The sequence below is a fragment of the Rhipicephalus microplus genome, chromosome 9 (assembly GCF_043290135.1).
Source record: "Rhipicephalus microplus isolate Deutch F79 chromosome 9, USDA_Rmic, whole genome shotgun sequence".
Classification (NCBI taxonomy): Eukaryota; Metazoa; Arthropoda; class Arachnida; order Ixodida; family Ixodidae; genus Rhipicephalus; species Rhipicephalus microplus.
Window position 1 is genome coordinate 4,966,881 of NC_134708.1, and position 17,038 is coordinate 4,983,918.

Genomic DNA, 17,038 nt, shown 5'->3' on the forward strand with positions numbered 1-17,038 from the left:
GCGAGTTGGTATGTATACACATTGTTACTGAAAAATGCAGCACAAAGAAAAGAAAAGAAGACAGATCAGCAATTGAAATGCTGAAGCCTTGTGTTTCATGTATCTAGGAGATGCCACTGTGCATGCGCACCTTGTTGTGCTCCTGCTGCTCCATCTCCCGCATGAACTGCTGGTGCTCCTCCATCTGTTGCCGAGTAGTCGCTTCGTCCTCGGGCAGTGGGCCCGCAAATCGCAGCTTCATCTCTGCATCAGAGAGCCACTCCAGCAGCATATGCACCGCTTTGTGCAGTTGCTCTGCCTGCACACACACAGAGGAAGAATTATTGTTACCACAACTTTAACCAAACATTCCAGGAACCACACTCACCTAAACGAACAGCAAGGCCCTCAATCCAAACAGTATCTAAACCCTAAGAGAGTGCAGCTGATTGTTTACTAAGCTTGTATGAATAGTAAATTTTAGGTTTGAAGTGTGCTCAAAGTGAACTACGGTTTGGTCAAATATTTTTGAAGCGAATTTGAATGGTATGCATGAAGCAATATTGCATATTATGAAAAAAATTTTTAAATAAGCATATTTGTCATGAGCAACTAACCTGCACATTATCCTTTAAAAGTTCAAGTCAAGTCAAGTCAAGTTTATTTCCAACAACATCAAGTCGGAGGTCCTTAGGCGAAAAGATGTTGGAGACATCTTGAGAGAGCCCAAGAACCATTCAAGAGCAGCAGGCATTTTGCAAAAATATCGCGTAATTCACTGTACATGCATAGGCAAAATAAAAGCTTAGTTCTTTTTCTTTTTAGTGAACAAAATAAACACACAATTTCACATTTTGGTCGCATAGGCACAAAAAGACAAACAAAATATTATGGAACCTGTTCATGTCTATTTGAGGAAGGGGCAATTTATCCTGAAGTGGTGAGTTGGACGACTGAAAGTCGAACTCTTCAGCGAGCACATCCTTTTTGCGCAGTTCGAAGCATCAGTGTTAAATACCAATACAGTTAAACCTGGATATAACAAAATTTATAACTTCTTGGAAATATTCATTATAAAGAGGATTTCATTATATGCAGGTTGGGTACAAATATTTGTAAGTCGCCTTCATTAAAAACTAGTCTTGAAACTGATACCAACGAGTCGAGTTACTTTTTTCGAGGTTTCTGCGCGCACAGCCTAAGCTGCCCTGCTAGTTAATGCGCAGCGAAGAAGTTTTATGTTGTTTAGCATTTAGACAGCTTACAATGCTTAGGATGCAAGCAATCATTTTTATGGTATCAGTCGTCGGCTAAGCTCATGTGCGTGCTTCATCATCGTACAGTGCGTAATGTTCGAGCATTAGTGAAGCAAGCGCGGGTAATCATCGACGACTTCATTCTATAGGCCCCTTGTGTTGCATTTTTCACTGTTGCAGCATTCCTTTCGTACTGCTTCCAGAGCTCATCTTGAACGTTCAACCACCGATTAAAAGGCTAGAACTAGAAAAATGTCATGTAACAAGTGCTAAAGCCAAGCTGCCCGACGCAAAAAACAAGTACCAGGCGATGATGATGGCAATAGAGATGTTGCACATTTGAATAGGGTGGGCAACTAGAGAAATACGCAGATGTTTTGATGATCATGATGTGGCACGTATGGAGCCGGGCATTGTTTTTACAACCAGAAGTAACTTCTTAAAATCGCTATTCGTTATTATGAAGCGTCGTGGAGATATATGAGGGATGAAATTCCATACGTTATTCAGAAACAATCGGTATTCTGAAATTCACAGAAGTGAAATATTTTTACATTAAACCAATAGACATTCGGAGGGAGACTGAAAAAAAAAATTTATTATACTGAAGTTCACTACAACTAGATCTGACTGTAGAATGCATTGCTGGGCGCATTGTCTGAAAATGAAAGCAGAGCGCAAAAAGACGACACACAAGAAACAAGAAGACGAAACTGGTGCTTGTTTAGTCTTCTTGCCTTTTGTGTCCGGTTTTTCTGCACCGTGCTTTCATTTTCAGATATTATTTACCTATTAGTTCATTTCGAATACTTTGAAATACTCAATGACTAAAATTTTAATTTAGATGAATTCAAATACGTTCATTATATTCATTCAAATATTAAGTGCTCAAATCTTCAGACAAGACTAGTGTTTATCATTGGAAAGGCACTTGAGAGTTATAAACAAGTGTTCCGATCCCTTTGCAGGCAGGCGAAATGAGAGGGTGCCTTGCGCAACTTGCCTGTCGCAGAGCCTCTTCAAGCTTTCGCTGCTTGGTGTCCGAGAGCTTGGAGACAGCTTCCCACTTCGACTCGAGCGATGACATCTGGCTGCGGATGCTGGCCGCATCGTCGGCACTAGCCGTCTTGAGCAGCTCACTGGCTGTGCGCTGCACCGACTCCAGGTTGGCCGAGCGGCTCTTCAGCTCCGTCTGGAAACTCTACGCAGCAACAGAAGAGCATTAAGATAGGAATAAGGAGAGAGAAAAAGAAAAAAGCCGCCATATCCACGAAGTGAATGATGATGAGTGGGCGAAGCTCCGGAAGTAAACCTGGTAAACCATGAATCCTCTGTACATTTCACCCACTCGATTTTATTACATCGCTCCCCCTAGCGTACGTCGCCGCACTAAATCGAACGATTGCCTTCAACCAATGACACGCGCCATATGTGACATCATTCCTATTTTATAAGATCTCGCGTCTTTCATCAACTACAAGTACCGCTTTCTAGTTTATAACATCTTGCATCTTTTCATCATCAGCTACAAGTACCACCATCTAGTAAACACTACAAGAACTAAACGAGAGGTGGCTACATACAGGAAACGGTACCGCCATCTAGTGAACACTGCAAGAACTAAACTAGAGGTGGCTACATACAGGAGACGGTACCGCCATCTAGTGAACACTGCAAGAACTAAACTAGAGGTGGCTACATACAGGGGACGCACAGCCCACGCCCTAAGGAGCTTCGCCCCTAAAAGAATTAGTCCCATTTCTGATTGTGGCACTGCAAATGTCGTTACGACATTTGAAGTCTGGAGAGAGTCAATAAAGCATTCCTTTGATGTTCTGTGCGAGAAAATCGGTGAATGGGATTCTGGAGGTGCTGCATTAGACAGGAGCACCATCTGGCAGTAATCTTGGAAAACGGAAGGATGGCCTCCAATATAGCAAGTGCGTTCTCCGAGGCCATAATTTGTATGATGCAAGGCGAAGGGTAGTTGGCAGCACTGTATCGTCTTAGCAAAGCGTAAGAAACAGCTGCCTTTTTGTACATAGCGTCACATTGTCATCACAGCATGATAAACGCTACAGTCCTTAGAATTACTTACGTATGCCTTTTCTAGTACAAAAAAACACCACAAAATATTGAAGTGTTGATATCGTGCCTCACATATGCACAAAATTTGCTTTTCAATCGACTATGTGCCCAAGTATAAACGCAGAAACCAGATCAAGATAGGCGAGCGGTGAGGAAGTGGTTGAACTTGAACCGTTTCGATTGCCTGACAGACAAGTCGACAGACGAACAGATAGACCAAAATTTTTTAGTTGAAGTATCCCACGAAAAACAATTGTCTTTAAGAACTCAGCCTGTTTTTGTTAAGTATAATTCAACAACACACAAAATGGTTTGTTTGTACTAACGATAAAGAAAAAGGCACAAAAGCAAAAGAAAAATGAGACAGCAATGCACTAAACTGAAGGGTGATAAATATATATATATTGTGAGGGTGGCCGAGAGAGGGCGTTACGTGACGGCATCATCATTATCATTGGAACTGGGAGTTGGGGGGGGGGGGGGGGGGGGTTGCGTGTGTGGAAAGAGGAAAGTTTGGCCTGGTTGGGATGAGTGGCAAGACGTAGCGGTGTGTTGTGGGCGATTTAGGGTTAGCGCGTGACAATATTATTTATATATGCACACAGTCTGCACCCAATTTTTTAAACTCCCAAAAGTATGCAAAATTGTCCAGAAAAATTGGTCAGTCTGAAAAAACAAACACACTTTTGCTTTATTTTGCTGAAGCATCCAAATCGCCACAATTCCGCCAGCACACTTGATCAGGTGTCTCGGAACTTGTGCAGTAGCCACTTTTGCACATGTAAAGTAGCTGAGAATGCTTCTATAAACTATGCATAAAATTTGCTACACTGACTCTACCATAAGCCAAGGTGCACAGTTAACATTTATGCCACAAAGTGCAATTGCAGAACACACAAAACGGTTGACATACCATTCAACCATTCAACATTTTCATTGTCACATTTTGAAGATTAGTTCATTCAAAATGGTTACGTATTAATGATGTTTTACTAAAGGTAGACAGCGGGTGCATGTGTGTACAATTAGAGAGCACATACTTTGTCCCATTACAATAGCTTCTACGATTCTGTATATGTTTCCGTGCAACTTTGTGTGCATGTTTTACCATACCACATCTTTGCATTGTGGCGAAGCTAGCTTTTAAAAGGGGAAGGGAAGAAATTAAAGCTAGGGAGGTCAATCAGACACGCATCCTGTTTGCTACCGTGCACTGGAGGCACTGGGCTAGTTTTTGGAAATTACTAAGGTAGTAAATAGACTGATGCAGGAGAGAACTACTTCGAGTTGTCAAGGCCCCAAGATTATACAAAAATGGTTAATACAAAAGTGCAAAGTGTCAAATTCCAAAGAGTTTCAGGCTCTGAAATAGCATAGTGCAGTCACATGAAAATGTTCCAATCATCAGTTATGTCTGAAAAATTTCGCATTTATTGCACGTCTGATTTCATTGCACTGTAGGATACACAATGACTACCATCACCCTAGATTCTGAGTGAAAGTTAACGATAAGGGGCAAAGAAAGCTCACGCAGGAGCTTGCTACATGAGTAGCTCTTGTAAAGTGAATTTCACTAGCAGATACAGTGTTACCTCGATATAATGAATTTCTGGATATAACAAATTATTAATTGTCTATAGCCAAAAATAGTACTGCAAATATGTGGTTATAACTCATTTCTAGATATAATGAAGCCATTTCAAAGTGCAACATCATTATAATGACATCTGACTGCATATAGCAGTGTTGGTTAAGAGTTTGCCATCCCAGTAGTCTATGTTACAAGAGGCGAACAAAAGGGGGCACACATACTCGGTGCTGTTCGACGAGGTTGTTGACCGTGTCGAGGTCTCCGTGCAGAAGCTGGTCTGCTTGCAGGGAGGTCAGGGCGCGGTCCAGCCAGTCGATGAGTGCCTGCACTGCATCCTTGAACTGGCCCGAGAAGAGAAGCGCTTCCTCCAACTTGCGTTGCCTACAAAGCACAGACACCGGCAATGAAATAGGGAACCACAACCACTACGAGGATTTGTGTATATGTATTAAAAACCTTCAAGTTCACTGTTTGTGACAAGACCTTGCCATTCTGCCCAGAGAGCGAAAGATCATGTTTAAGCTTTGTTGATGATCTGATAGTTCCCGAAATTTGGCCACATTTCATTCAGTCAGTCTTGTTTCCTACTCCTTCACACTAATGACATACCATTCTAGGCACTCTAAATCGCCAAACTTTTGAAAGGGCACTGCGATTACACCCATTTTGGAGATATGAAACTGGAGGCTTCAATAATTACTCTTAAAAGTGAATAGTCGCGACATGCCAGTGAAAGTCCCATGCAAGAAGACAGCACCATAGTATAAGTACATCAAACTCCCATTTAACAACAAATTGATACACAAAATGCTGCGCTGCACCTTCCAAGGGTGTTTTCTCTAAACAAGTCCCCAATCACTTCTCACATCACTGAAAATGTCCGTGCCAATGAAACGGCACAATTTTGGAAAATTCTACCAAACAGGGCATTGAATCTGGTAGCTACTGCAACTCATAAATAAAAAGCAAGGTACATGTTTGAAAGTATGGATAGTGCATGAAGCAGGAATTTTCATTTCATAATGATAAATTTGCTTTCAACTTCACCATAGCACCACTGCATAATATGGGGAATAATCATGTTGGAAAAAGAACTATCATATTTACTCGCATATTGGCCGGACTTTCTTTCTAGAAAAATCGGAGCAAAGTTGAGGGTTGCGTTTATTACTCGGGGTAAATTTTATGAAAACTTTTCGGGAAGAACAAAAAGTGCACTAATACAAAAAAAAGTTTGGTCGCTTAGCCTCTCGCAATTCACATACGAATACACTGTTTGGAAACAGCTTCTTTGTTGCACTTTGGTGGTTGATGGCGCTATATTCTGGAAGCTGTCCCCAGGCCACCCACGCAAGCCACAAAAATATTTTGCGGCTATCTTTTCTCGCAATCGTTTAACCGCAACAGTGGTATCTGCTGTGATCTCGAGGGGCACCCAAAAGCTTGTGCTACGACACTAGGACGCACTTTGGCAACCTAGCTAGCATGCGACTGTGACGACATCATTAATATTGTAGCAAGTTGGACGATGTCGTGGTAGCAAGTAACCAACATTGCAGCAAGCTACCCCAAAAGCATCAAAACCAACTGTCAATAACAAGATTAACGACAAAATATGGCCGCCACCTCATTCTACATGAGAAGTGCCTCTACGCATAGTGCCTCTACACAAGCGAAGCAAGAATTAACCAGGGGTGCCACCATGTTGCGGAAATCGTCACGATCTTCCCTGGATGACAAGTGATTTTTTCTGGTTTTTCAGAAACCTGCGACTTGATAGCGACGAATGACTTTTCACGACAGCAAATCCTGCCGTCATTGCTCGAAAATCGCGTGCACGTGGTTGGGCTTTTTTTTTGTTTGTTTGTGTGTGATTCTTTAAAAGAAGGTGGAAAGGTAAGAAAAAGAAGTGTGCAGTGCACAATAACTGTCTCTCATGTGTGGACACCTCAACTGATACCTACACTCACGGGAATGGGGAATGAGAGGCCAGTTAAAGAAAGTAGGCTAAAAAAGAAAGGAGGGGAGGGGTAGCGGGAAGTCGGTTTGCGTGGGCAGTTTGGTGACCTTCTGCTGGCTGTGTGCTTATCAGCTGGGATGTCTCTACACTTGCAGCCTGGTGAACCTCACTGTAACTCACAGATAAGACCAGGGACCTGTGGGGGGGGGGGGGGGGGGGGGGCACAGATAGAAAGAAAAGCAATAGGCACGCAGCAACAGGCAAAGGGGGGAGGGAGCGAGACAAGGTGGTTGATGGGGGGTCGGCAAAGTAATAAATAATGGAAGAAATCCAAAGGATGAGGAGGCGCCAGGTGTCAGTCAGCGGGACTGCAGCGAATGAATGTAGGGGGTGCGTTTATTACAGATAGAAAGAAAAGTGTGCCAACAGGCGAGGGGGGGGGGGGGGGGGGGAGCGAGTTGAGGCGGTTTAGGGGTGTATGCAAAGTAATAAAAAGCGAAAAAGATCCAACGGATGAGGAGGCGCCAGGTGTCAGTTAGCAGGACCACCGCAAATGAATGTAGGGGGTGCGTTTATTACGTGGGAAAAAAAAAAAAAAAATCAAAAATTGATTACTGAAGTTGGGGGTGCGTTTATTATCCGAGTGCGTTCATTACGCGAGTAAATACAGTAATTCCCATGCAGTGAAGCATATGGCCTGCAGCAATTCTGTATTAGAAGAAGGGCAGTCGCACTCCTTAAAGAGACACTAAAGAGAAACAATGACTTGATTTAGATTGACAAACTGTACTCCGAGAACTTTAATGCTACATGCTTCACTATCATAAGCTCATTATTAGCAAGGAAACTTGGGAGGACATCCATCGGTATTGATGGGAGGGTACGCGGCATCCCCTGGACGAGCGGACATCTGACCTGTGTGGTGAGTGTGTGAGCGGATGGTGTTGTGCTAGGACGTACGAAGTTGCGGAAACTAGCGAGTGAGGCCTAACAAGCATGACAAACTCAAATATGAAGCGCCATTTTTAAATTTTGCACAGAAATATACGAGCATGACATCGAAAATTTTGATACGTATTTTCCATATTTTCGTGACATTGGCTAGATGAAATTTTCCGAAACTTCGTATGCTAGGTCTATGGCACCTATGTATGACAAGGTGTTTCATTTTTATAGGTTAGTAGCTACGTAGGACGCAATAGACTCTGACGTCATGGTGTTTGGCACAGGAATCTCGAGGTGGCATCTCCAGCGTTTTTTTTTTTTCTAGTCTTTTCTCGCTCACCAAGCGTCGTGTCTGAGTAAGAGTGGTGTTTTCAATGTTGTGAAATTGTACTTTACTAATACATGAAAAATCGTTCTCCTTTTCAGTGTCCCTACCATGAAAAAGGCCTCTTGGTTTGATGATTGTCTTGCAAAAGAAGGCACGTAGATGAAAAATACTGTATTTACTCACATATTCTGCAACTTTTTTTCGCGATTTTGGGGCTCCGAGAAGGGGGTGCACGAATTATGTAGAGATTTTGCAAATGCACACGAAATAATGTGCACGTGCCGTATATGCATTGAAGAAAATAAAATAAACTGGAGCACAAATTAAGTATACTTGTTTAACAAAATTTGCACGTACTTTAACCAGTCAGATCCGGTGACGTGCGGTCTAGTCGGAATCACTGATTGAGAAATCCGATTGAGAATCATTGGCGCGACTGCTGACACCATCCTCTCAAAGCGCATCGTTCTAAGTTTTGTCGAGTGCATTCGAATGCCCCCCTTTTCTCGAAGCTTCTCTCGACAATGCTGAAAGAAACTAGGTCCTATGACACGGTAATACCGGAAAACCACAGCGTTTGCACATAATTGAAAAAAAAAAAAAAAAAAAAACCTTCTTCAGTGGCAGGAAACCTGTATTAACAAGCACGCACTCTTCTGCTTTCTCCCGTACCGATCGCGCCAATCGTCACACATTGTAACATCTTCACGCTGAAGTGCTTGGCAGTGGCATGACTCCCATTTTCTTCAACAAACTTCATAACAGCGAGCTTGAATTTTTCCATATATATAGCAACTGTAGCCCTTTGCAAGGGACCAGTAAAAACGCGACGGACGAATGGCAAAATCTAAACTTCCAAAAATCAACTGACCGTGCGTTGCAGCGTGGACGCAGAGAAGGAGAACAGTTGGCATAATAGGCCCAACAGGCCTTCACACGCCTCCAGCAACAAAGTTGTCCATGCCGTGACGTCAGCGTGCATTCTCACGGTGGTAGAGATGGAGAGATAGAGGGGGGCAAATTCTCTAGCAGTTCCAGTGACCAGCCAATAGGTTTGAGTGTTCGTGAATGGTATTCTGGGGAAGTCCTTAGAACAAGGGACTTCGTATTGCAGCCCGTTTGACTGCGCTCGCCTGATCAGCGGGGCACACACCCAGCATGCCCCGCCTCAAAGTTTGAAAGTCCCTAAAAGAGGTCGCTAGGGCTTCAAGGAGATAGAATTGTCCCTAGCTCGACTGAAAAGGCACTAAATTTAGCGACTTTCTCACTAAGCTATGCCACTGGTTTTTGGACAGTCGCATAGGTGAAACCCGCCGCATGCATGCATACCTGTCAACCGACTTGTTGCACAGGGCATTCCACTTGGCCTTAAGCTCGTCGCTCATGCGCTGCAGGACTGGCTGATCAGCCTTGGGGCAGCGCTCGCGCAAGAGCCGCCCCTGGCGCAAGCAGGCATCGTACGCCGGCTGCTTGGCCCCCAGGGTGCGTTGGAACTCTCGGTGGCGCGCTAGCAGGCGCCGAATTTTCTCGGGGTCATTGCCTGCCGGTGGCTGCTCGTCAAGGCTCTGGTCTGCCTCTGTCAACCATCGGTCCAGTTCAGTCCACGCGTCGTGGAACTGCGACAAAGCCAAAAACATCAATGCTTGGATGCAGTAGCACGGAAAGAGAAAAGACATACAGATGGTGTGTTCCATAGTTGAGGAAGGTTTACTTTTGCCGATTTGATGAACACCGAAAGACGTAGAAACAACAAGATGCACCAGGTAAATGTTTGTTTGAAACAATGCTTTGACTAAGCCATCTGCAGGTGCAACATCTGTATTTCTTTTTTTTTTTTTTACGAAAGTGTGTGCATGCATCTCTTCAGTTCACTTGTATTAAATTTTATGCATCAAAATAAATAATAAACTCCGCAAACAATTTTTTTCCTTCTTACAAATAGAAAATCTGGCCCTACATGATACACCAGCTGGCAGCCCTAAATATCACAGAAAGAGTGGATAACCAGGCTGAACTGAGTGAGCCATTACAGCCCCCAAGATTTTTCAAAGCTTAGTACTACATGATTCAGTGTTCATACGAGAGCACACACCTCTTTGGCCTCTTTGTATCCGTGATCCAGAGCACGAGTGCGTTCTGCTGCCTTGGAGACAACGCGCTCCCAGCGATGTTGCACCGAGATGAGCAGGTTCTTGATGAGAATCACGTCTTGCTTCTGGCTGAAGTATTTGAGGTGCGTGCCCTTCTTGTCCAGTTGCAGCATCGTTTCCCGATGGGCGCCCACATCTTTCTGGAAGCTCTGCATGGGACATTAACACAGCTATTCAGCAAACCATCCTTATCCCCTTCAGTCATGAATCATGATGCGGCGTCAGAAATGGGTCAAATTCGCGTAACATAATTCCAAGGCACTCAGTATGACATTTTAAGTAAGAAAATGAAGGAAAGCGTTGTTCAGTGTGAGTTTTGATAAACAAAGCTAATGAGTGTGTAACTAATTATCTCATTATTATGCCACCACTCCGATTTAGTACTTGCATAAAAAGAATCCACTAATAGGCCCGAAACACATGCACAATTTGTTTTTTAGTTGTAGACTCTCGATAATCCATACTTTCAGTTATTTCAAACAAAATTCAATTTTTTGGTTGGCCTTTTATACTTTCAATGCATTTAAAAGCCTCTTAATTCAAACACATAATTTGGCTAATTCATACTTTTTGCAGTTCTATGCCAAAAAATATCTGCTGCTTTCCCACTACTATTTGAAAATTTGCATGCTTAGGCTTTGCTAGTAAACAAATGTTTTAAGTGAAGCACACACACAGTAAACCGTGATGCTTCTCAACTCGTATAGAGAGGTTTGTGTTGAAGGCACATATAGCAAACAAGCAGTTGGAAATTCACTATTTCTTCAAAAGGTCTTACACCTCTGCTTTTAGAGTGAAAGCTGTTATGAGATTACAAGGGTCACGTGCGCTGTAGTTGTCCACCACCGGTGTCTGTAACTACTATTGCACTGAATAAAAAAAAACTTGGTAAATAAAAAACACAACGGACACAATGGGATTCGAACCCGAGTCCCCCGCGTGCCAGCGCACTACTTTACCACTGAACCATGCCGCCGCTCGGACCTCCTTTGAAGACGAGCCTTAGCCAGGCTTGATGATGGGAAAGAATTGCATTGATATAAAGCGTTCAGCAAAGGAACAGCAAAGCGAACAGCAAAGGAACAACCAGGCATCACAGAAGGCGAATTGCGTAACGAGTGGGTCATCGAATGTTCCAACCCATTACAAAAGCTTCAGGCACAATTCTTCATCGTCGTCAGCCACAGCATCCAAAAATTGCACAAATATTTCTTGCAAGTGTATAGCAGGTACCACGCTTCTCCGAAGAATGACGAAGGATGGGATAGCAAATGCCTGGCCAATCTCCCACAGAGGGTATGAGCCACAAGAGAAAGTGAACAAGAATGCCTGCCTACTACACAAAAGTTGCCAATATTTAAGGTGTAGTGGATTCCTTGCAAGTGAGCTTGTAGCAGCTACCCAAAGAGTGTTAAAAGGCTCTGAAAGGCCGCTCTTTTAGTTTTGGCTGTGACAGTGCTGCACCTCCCACGCAAGCCTGGAGTTTTTTTTGAGTGCAGTTAGGGTTTAAAAACACTTTTAAAAATTTTAAATGTGATAACATCGATTATTAATCATAATATGTGGTGTCACCAAGCCTAGATTCATATATCTGAGAACTTTGAATAATTTAAACTTCTTGATAATTAAAACCAGATTCAGAGGTCCCTTCGAGCTTGAATTAACGAGAGTCGACAATATTTGTTTTTGAGCGAAAAAAAAAACTTTTTACATTGGCCCAGGAATGCGTCACATCGAACAATCATCGAACATGGTAATGCATGCATCAATGTGATCCTCTGCAGCAATACGCAGCAAAATGAAGTTAAATGATCACCAGTTGTCCACTCAGGAGGCCTGCACGAATGTGCACACTAAGTCTCAAGCTATTTGATGAAACGCGCGGTGCGTGACGTGCTTTTGAAATTGGCATCTCCATTCGTGCACATTGCGACTGAAAAGGGTTTACAAGTGCAGCACAAGGTATCTCGACATTGCAAATGCCAGTTATGCTGCAGCTCAAGTCAATTAGCCAACACAAAATTTTCTCAAAGATATAAAATTTACAGTAAGCAGGTCTTGCTATGATAAAGAACATAAATGTGGCGAGCTAATTCCATTTCCTCTATCCTCCTTCTATATAAGCACTATCTCTCAAAGTCACTTCAAATGCTTATGTTGCATCAACAAACAACTCATTTTCACATGCACTAACTGGGCTGACATGGGGGCATGCAAGAAACATTTTTTTTATGGTAAGCCAATGAATGGCAGGTTTAATATTTGTTATTCTATGTGACCAAGACTACCAGATAGCATACAAAAGACAAGCAAATCAAGATGCATCCAATAGAGCACATGTGAATGGTCAAGCCTACTAAATTAGAACAAAAAGAAAAGTGTTTCGCATATGTGTTTACAGCACTTGCCTTATGCTCTTCGATCTGGCTTAGCACATTCTCCAAGACTCGGCTCACAGGCCGTAGGCTTGCCAAAGACTTCTCTGCATGAGTGAGCCATTCCACAAACTCCTGAAGCGATTCGTGGAATTCTGTAGCCTCCTTGAGTGCAATCTCCAACTTGATCTGCAAGAAGTGAGTCATACGACGTGTAAACTGCAACTTTTAACACTATTCACTAAATACATTGACTTGACACATATTGTAGCTGTTAGTGAACCAGTTTGTAACTGTTGGCTAATTATTTGAATATGCATAGTATGATTCAACAAACTTTTCAGTAACTAAAATCAACATGAAAAAAACACTACAGTGCCACAACAACAGCAGCAAGAAAAATTAAGAACGCTTTGGGATATGCTAGCCTGATTTCTTATCCATCTTTTTATAATCATCTTATCGTGTTCATTAGATACTTCAGCAAATTGGTCTACCAATTATGGACTCCAGTTGGTTAAACACTGGTCTAAGGTTATCTTAAGGTAAAACAATGGTCTAAGGTTGGTCTAAGATTGGTCTGAGGTAGGTAGAAATGCTTTGAAATATGATGGTCGAATTTCTTATCCACATTTTTATTCATCTTGTCCATCATGTATTCGTGCTAACTGTGGTACACAATGGATGGACTCCAGTTGGTTAAACACAGGTCTAAAGTTGGTCTAAGGCTGGTTTAAGGTAGGTCCACAGTAGTAGCAACTTGATGGCTGACAGACTGCACCCACCTTGCGGTCATTGGCTCGGTTGAGAACATTGTCCCATCGTTGTTTGAGTGTGCGCAGACTGTGCTGCAGACCCGTTGAGCCCTCGGCTGCACGCGTGTACTCCTGGCCTTGCTGCAACACAGACTCCACCCTGTGTCTGTTGCTGTCCAGTTCATTGTACAGCTCCTGCAAAACACCCAGCCACCCGCTCAGGTGAGATCACTGTACTTCTCCAGTCCTGGCAAATGTACAAAAGGCCCTAAAGAGAGTGATTCAAGCACTGACAAGAAAAAAAAAAGCTTACAAACCAGGGCCTACCCAAATTGCTGAAAATGTGACATTAGGCGTAAGCCATCTAATGATGATTACATTACAGTAAGAGTTAAAGATGAACATGCTTAAGACAAATGCTGCTGGCATGCTTATGACAGCTGCCTATCCCACTTTTGAGGGCAATTCACTGCCGAGGAGTGGAGTGAAAAAGCCACAGCTGAGCCGTTATCCCTCTCTTGACATCACCCAGTAATGTGGAATACTCCACCACTAAATTGTTTTGTGGTAATTTGATGCGTATTTGTTGCTATTGGCAGTACATATCTGAGGTGAATAACCACCTTCAGTCAAGGACTTGCCTCGGTTCCCGATACCCACTGCCATTACAACTCTGTAAAGTGTACAATAGGGGAGGGGGGGGGGGTGTCACAGCTCTGACTGTTGGGGCTGCTGAGGTAGTTCTAGCGAAAGTGGCTGCCACTTCTCTGGCACATGGTGTTACCCGTAAGAAGCGACAGGTTCAGGTCCACATACGCAGATTTGAGAGTGCACATTGGTAATAACCCACTAAAATAGTGAAATACTGAACGAACTATACTCTTAATAGATGCAACAATTGCAGGAAAAGGAAAACAAACAACAGGGGTGATTAATAAAATCAGAATGGCAAAGGGCTATACCTACCATGAAACGGTTGAGCTGTTCCCTCGCAGTTTCAGGTAGCCCACCAACAGGCTTGGATGATGCTAGCTGACCATCAATGTCACCGAGCCACATCAGCAAGTCTTGTATCTCTTGGTTGAAGGCTTGAGCTTCTCGCAGGGCGGCCTCCAACTGCTGCTGGCGCTCGGCTGCCTTGTCCTGCAAGGCCTTCCATCGTCGGTTGAGGTCGGCCAACTTGGTCTGCGTAACACTGGCGTCCTCGCTGTGCCGGTCTGCTTCAATCAGCTGATGACCAGCCCGGTTCAGCGTGTCCACACTGCTTTGGTGTGCTTGAATGTCATTCATTAGCACCTGAAACAGAATGAACCTCGTAAGCCACCTTGTGACCAGCTTATATACTGGGAAGGATTGCTGCCCCTTAGGTGCATTCTGTGGAGATGCTGACATCCCTTGTAAAGTTGTTTGCGCCTCGCGACGCACGTGTCTCGCGCAGAAGCTGCATTCAGGGGTCGCAACTATCATGCGATAGGTGGCGTTGTGTTCGAGAGAGTTGACCACCACTATCATCATCATCATGGTTATTAAAAGGGTAGCGCCGGCGGTGACCCCTGAGGGCAGGCATGCCTTGGTGGCGGGAGAAAGAGTTGAGCGAGCCTCTTTCTCTGGTGGCGTTTGGCACGAACGGTTGTCTCGCGCGGTGAGTTCCCGGTGCACGGCACCGCGGGCTGTCTGCCGGGGGCCCACGTGGCGAGTCAGGCGTTAGCGACACCACCTTGTTTGTGATGTTGTAAGGATGTCTTGGGGTGTTGATCAGGATTGATGTTATAATAATTCGGCTGACAATATCATTGTTTCTAAAGTAGTTAAATAAATGGTGGGTGTTGTTGTTTGGTTTGTTCCGACCGTGTCTACTCTGTTCGTGTGAATTGTGGGGTCTCACAACGAGATTCCACAATTCACACTTAAAAAACAAAAAGCGCGAAAATGCCAGAGCTAGCAGAAAAAAGGTTTTAGAGTAGTGCCAGTAGATACACAAACACAAGGTACAGAAGCTCACTTAAGAAGGTACTTGTTCACATCAGATTATTGCAAACAGGGCTCTCGTTCTGGGTGCTGAAATGTCAATCAATAAAATTTTTCTCTAGTGGCCGGCGCCCTCGTCTTTTCATTCAATAAAGACACGTCAGCAGTGGTCGCAGCAGATTCACACAACCGCACAAAAGCAAGCTATGTTAAAGCATGCCGATTTGATGCTGCTGCATTTTCTTCTAGCTCAAGCTATCTGATTCCGAATCAGGCTCTTAAGGATTGTGTTTTTGTGGAGGCTGTGAGCTATGTCGTGCAGCACAAGTAGTTCGCGACCGAGCCAATGAGAATCAGCGCAGTTTCCTCAGTCGCCATTTCAAATTTGCCACATCCCATGGTTTATAAGCTAGTGCAGTAGAAGTACAGATTCCTGTGGAGTGGAAGGGTGTTCCACTAAAGAGTGAAAAAAAAAGTTTTCAATAGATTTTTTTTTTTGCATTGGGCTCACCGAGTGGTTTTCTGACCACTAAGGCCGTGAATCAAGCACTTTTGTGGTGAGTTTTGCCACTTCCGCCCTTTTCAGGGCGAAGTGTGAACGCGAATGTCGTATTGTGTTCTGCTCACGGCTTTAGCAGAGTGAACACAAACACAAGAGTTAATCAGGAATATCTACTGAAGCATAACCGTGATTTGGGAGAGTTGGTTAAAGAATAGAGTAGCATATACTTCTTATCTCTCTTTTTTTTTTTCAACCGCAGTAAGCATTGGGGAACTGCAAGCTTATATTTCAATGAAAATAAGAAGCTCTCGAACGGAAAGGCAAATAACATGATTGAGTGAAGGAAGCCTAAAAGTAATTTTGCTTATTGGAGACACGACAGTAGCAAATGCCCACCTTGTGCTTGGCCAACTCGACCTCGATGACTTGCGCATCACCGGCCACCGGTCGGCACTCGTCGAGTGCACGCTCAGTGCGCGACATCCACACCAGCAGCTCTCCCAATGCATGCTGGAACTGGCCCAGCCGCAAGAGAGCATTCTCCAGCTCGCGCTGCCTGTCCACCAGGCCTCGGAGCAAAGCGGTCCAGCGCCGGTTGATCTCGTCTAGGGGCTGCCGTAAGGCACGTGCCTGCTCGGATGAAGTCTGCTCCGAGAGTTCTTTGGCTTGTCGGTTGAGTGACTCCACCTCCACCATGTGCGGGTCCACCTCCCGCTTGAAGTCCTGCAAGGGCATGGTCCACTGAATGTGAGCACCACTTCTCAACAGTCTAATTCTCAGCGAGTTTCAAGTGTAGGTCTGGCTACGATGTCACGACACCGAGTTCCTCCCATGGCTGCACTGGTGTTGATTCAAGTAGTCGTACTCTATGCTTCTGTTTCGCACTTTTTTTTTTTTTTCACAAGTGAGCTTGGACTAGTATCTGCCATACGAAACAAAAATGAATGAGTTGATCAGGGGTTCGAATGAGGACTTGTGAAGCATACCTCTTCAAACTCTTCGTGAATCTTAAAAAATGACCACACTGAGCCACAGATCATGTCAAAAAAGCTTGATTCATGGGTGCTAATATCAGGACAAGCTCTCATATGTTGAATTGAATGGAGTTTATTTGCACCAAGGCTGTGAGGATCACCAGGCA

At 43.9% G+C, this 17,038-nt stretch overlaps 1 protein-coding gene across 13 annotated transcripts in view; it reads right to left on the reverse strand.

Annotated features, from left to right (window-relative positions):
• The window catches only part of shot (dystonin-like protein short stop), a 710,700-nt gene that overhangs the window by 451,635 nt on the left and 242,027 nt on the right, over nucleotides 1-17,038 (reverse strand). For 12 of the 13 annotated variants that reach the window (XM_075874376.1, XM_075874375.1, XM_075874379.1 and 9 more), the window contains 9 exons: nucleotides 16,294-16,620; nucleotides 14,394-14,723; nucleotides 13,458-13,622; nucleotides 12,706-12,861; nucleotides 10,240-10,446; nucleotides 9,477-9,763; nucleotides 5,136-5,295; nucleotides 2,235-2,436; nucleotides 131-294 (listed from right to left, as the gene is read on the reverse strand). In XM_075874376.1, the coding sequence (XP_075730491.1) occupies nucleotides 131-294; nucleotides 2,235-2,436; nucleotides 5,136-5,295; nucleotides 9,477-9,763; nucleotides 10,240-10,446; nucleotides 12,706-12,861; nucleotides 13,458-13,622; nucleotides 14,394-14,723; nucleotides 16,294-16,620 (1,998 nt within the window). Of the gene's footprint in view, nucleotides 1-130; nucleotides 299-2,234; nucleotides 2,437-5,135; nucleotides 5,296-9,476; nucleotides 9,764-10,239; nucleotides 10,447-12,705; nucleotides 12,862-13,457; nucleotides 13,623-14,393; nucleotides 14,724-16,293; nucleotides 16,621-17,038 lie in introns of all 13 variants that reach the window. The other variant, XM_075874369.1, reaches the window with a different exon arrangement.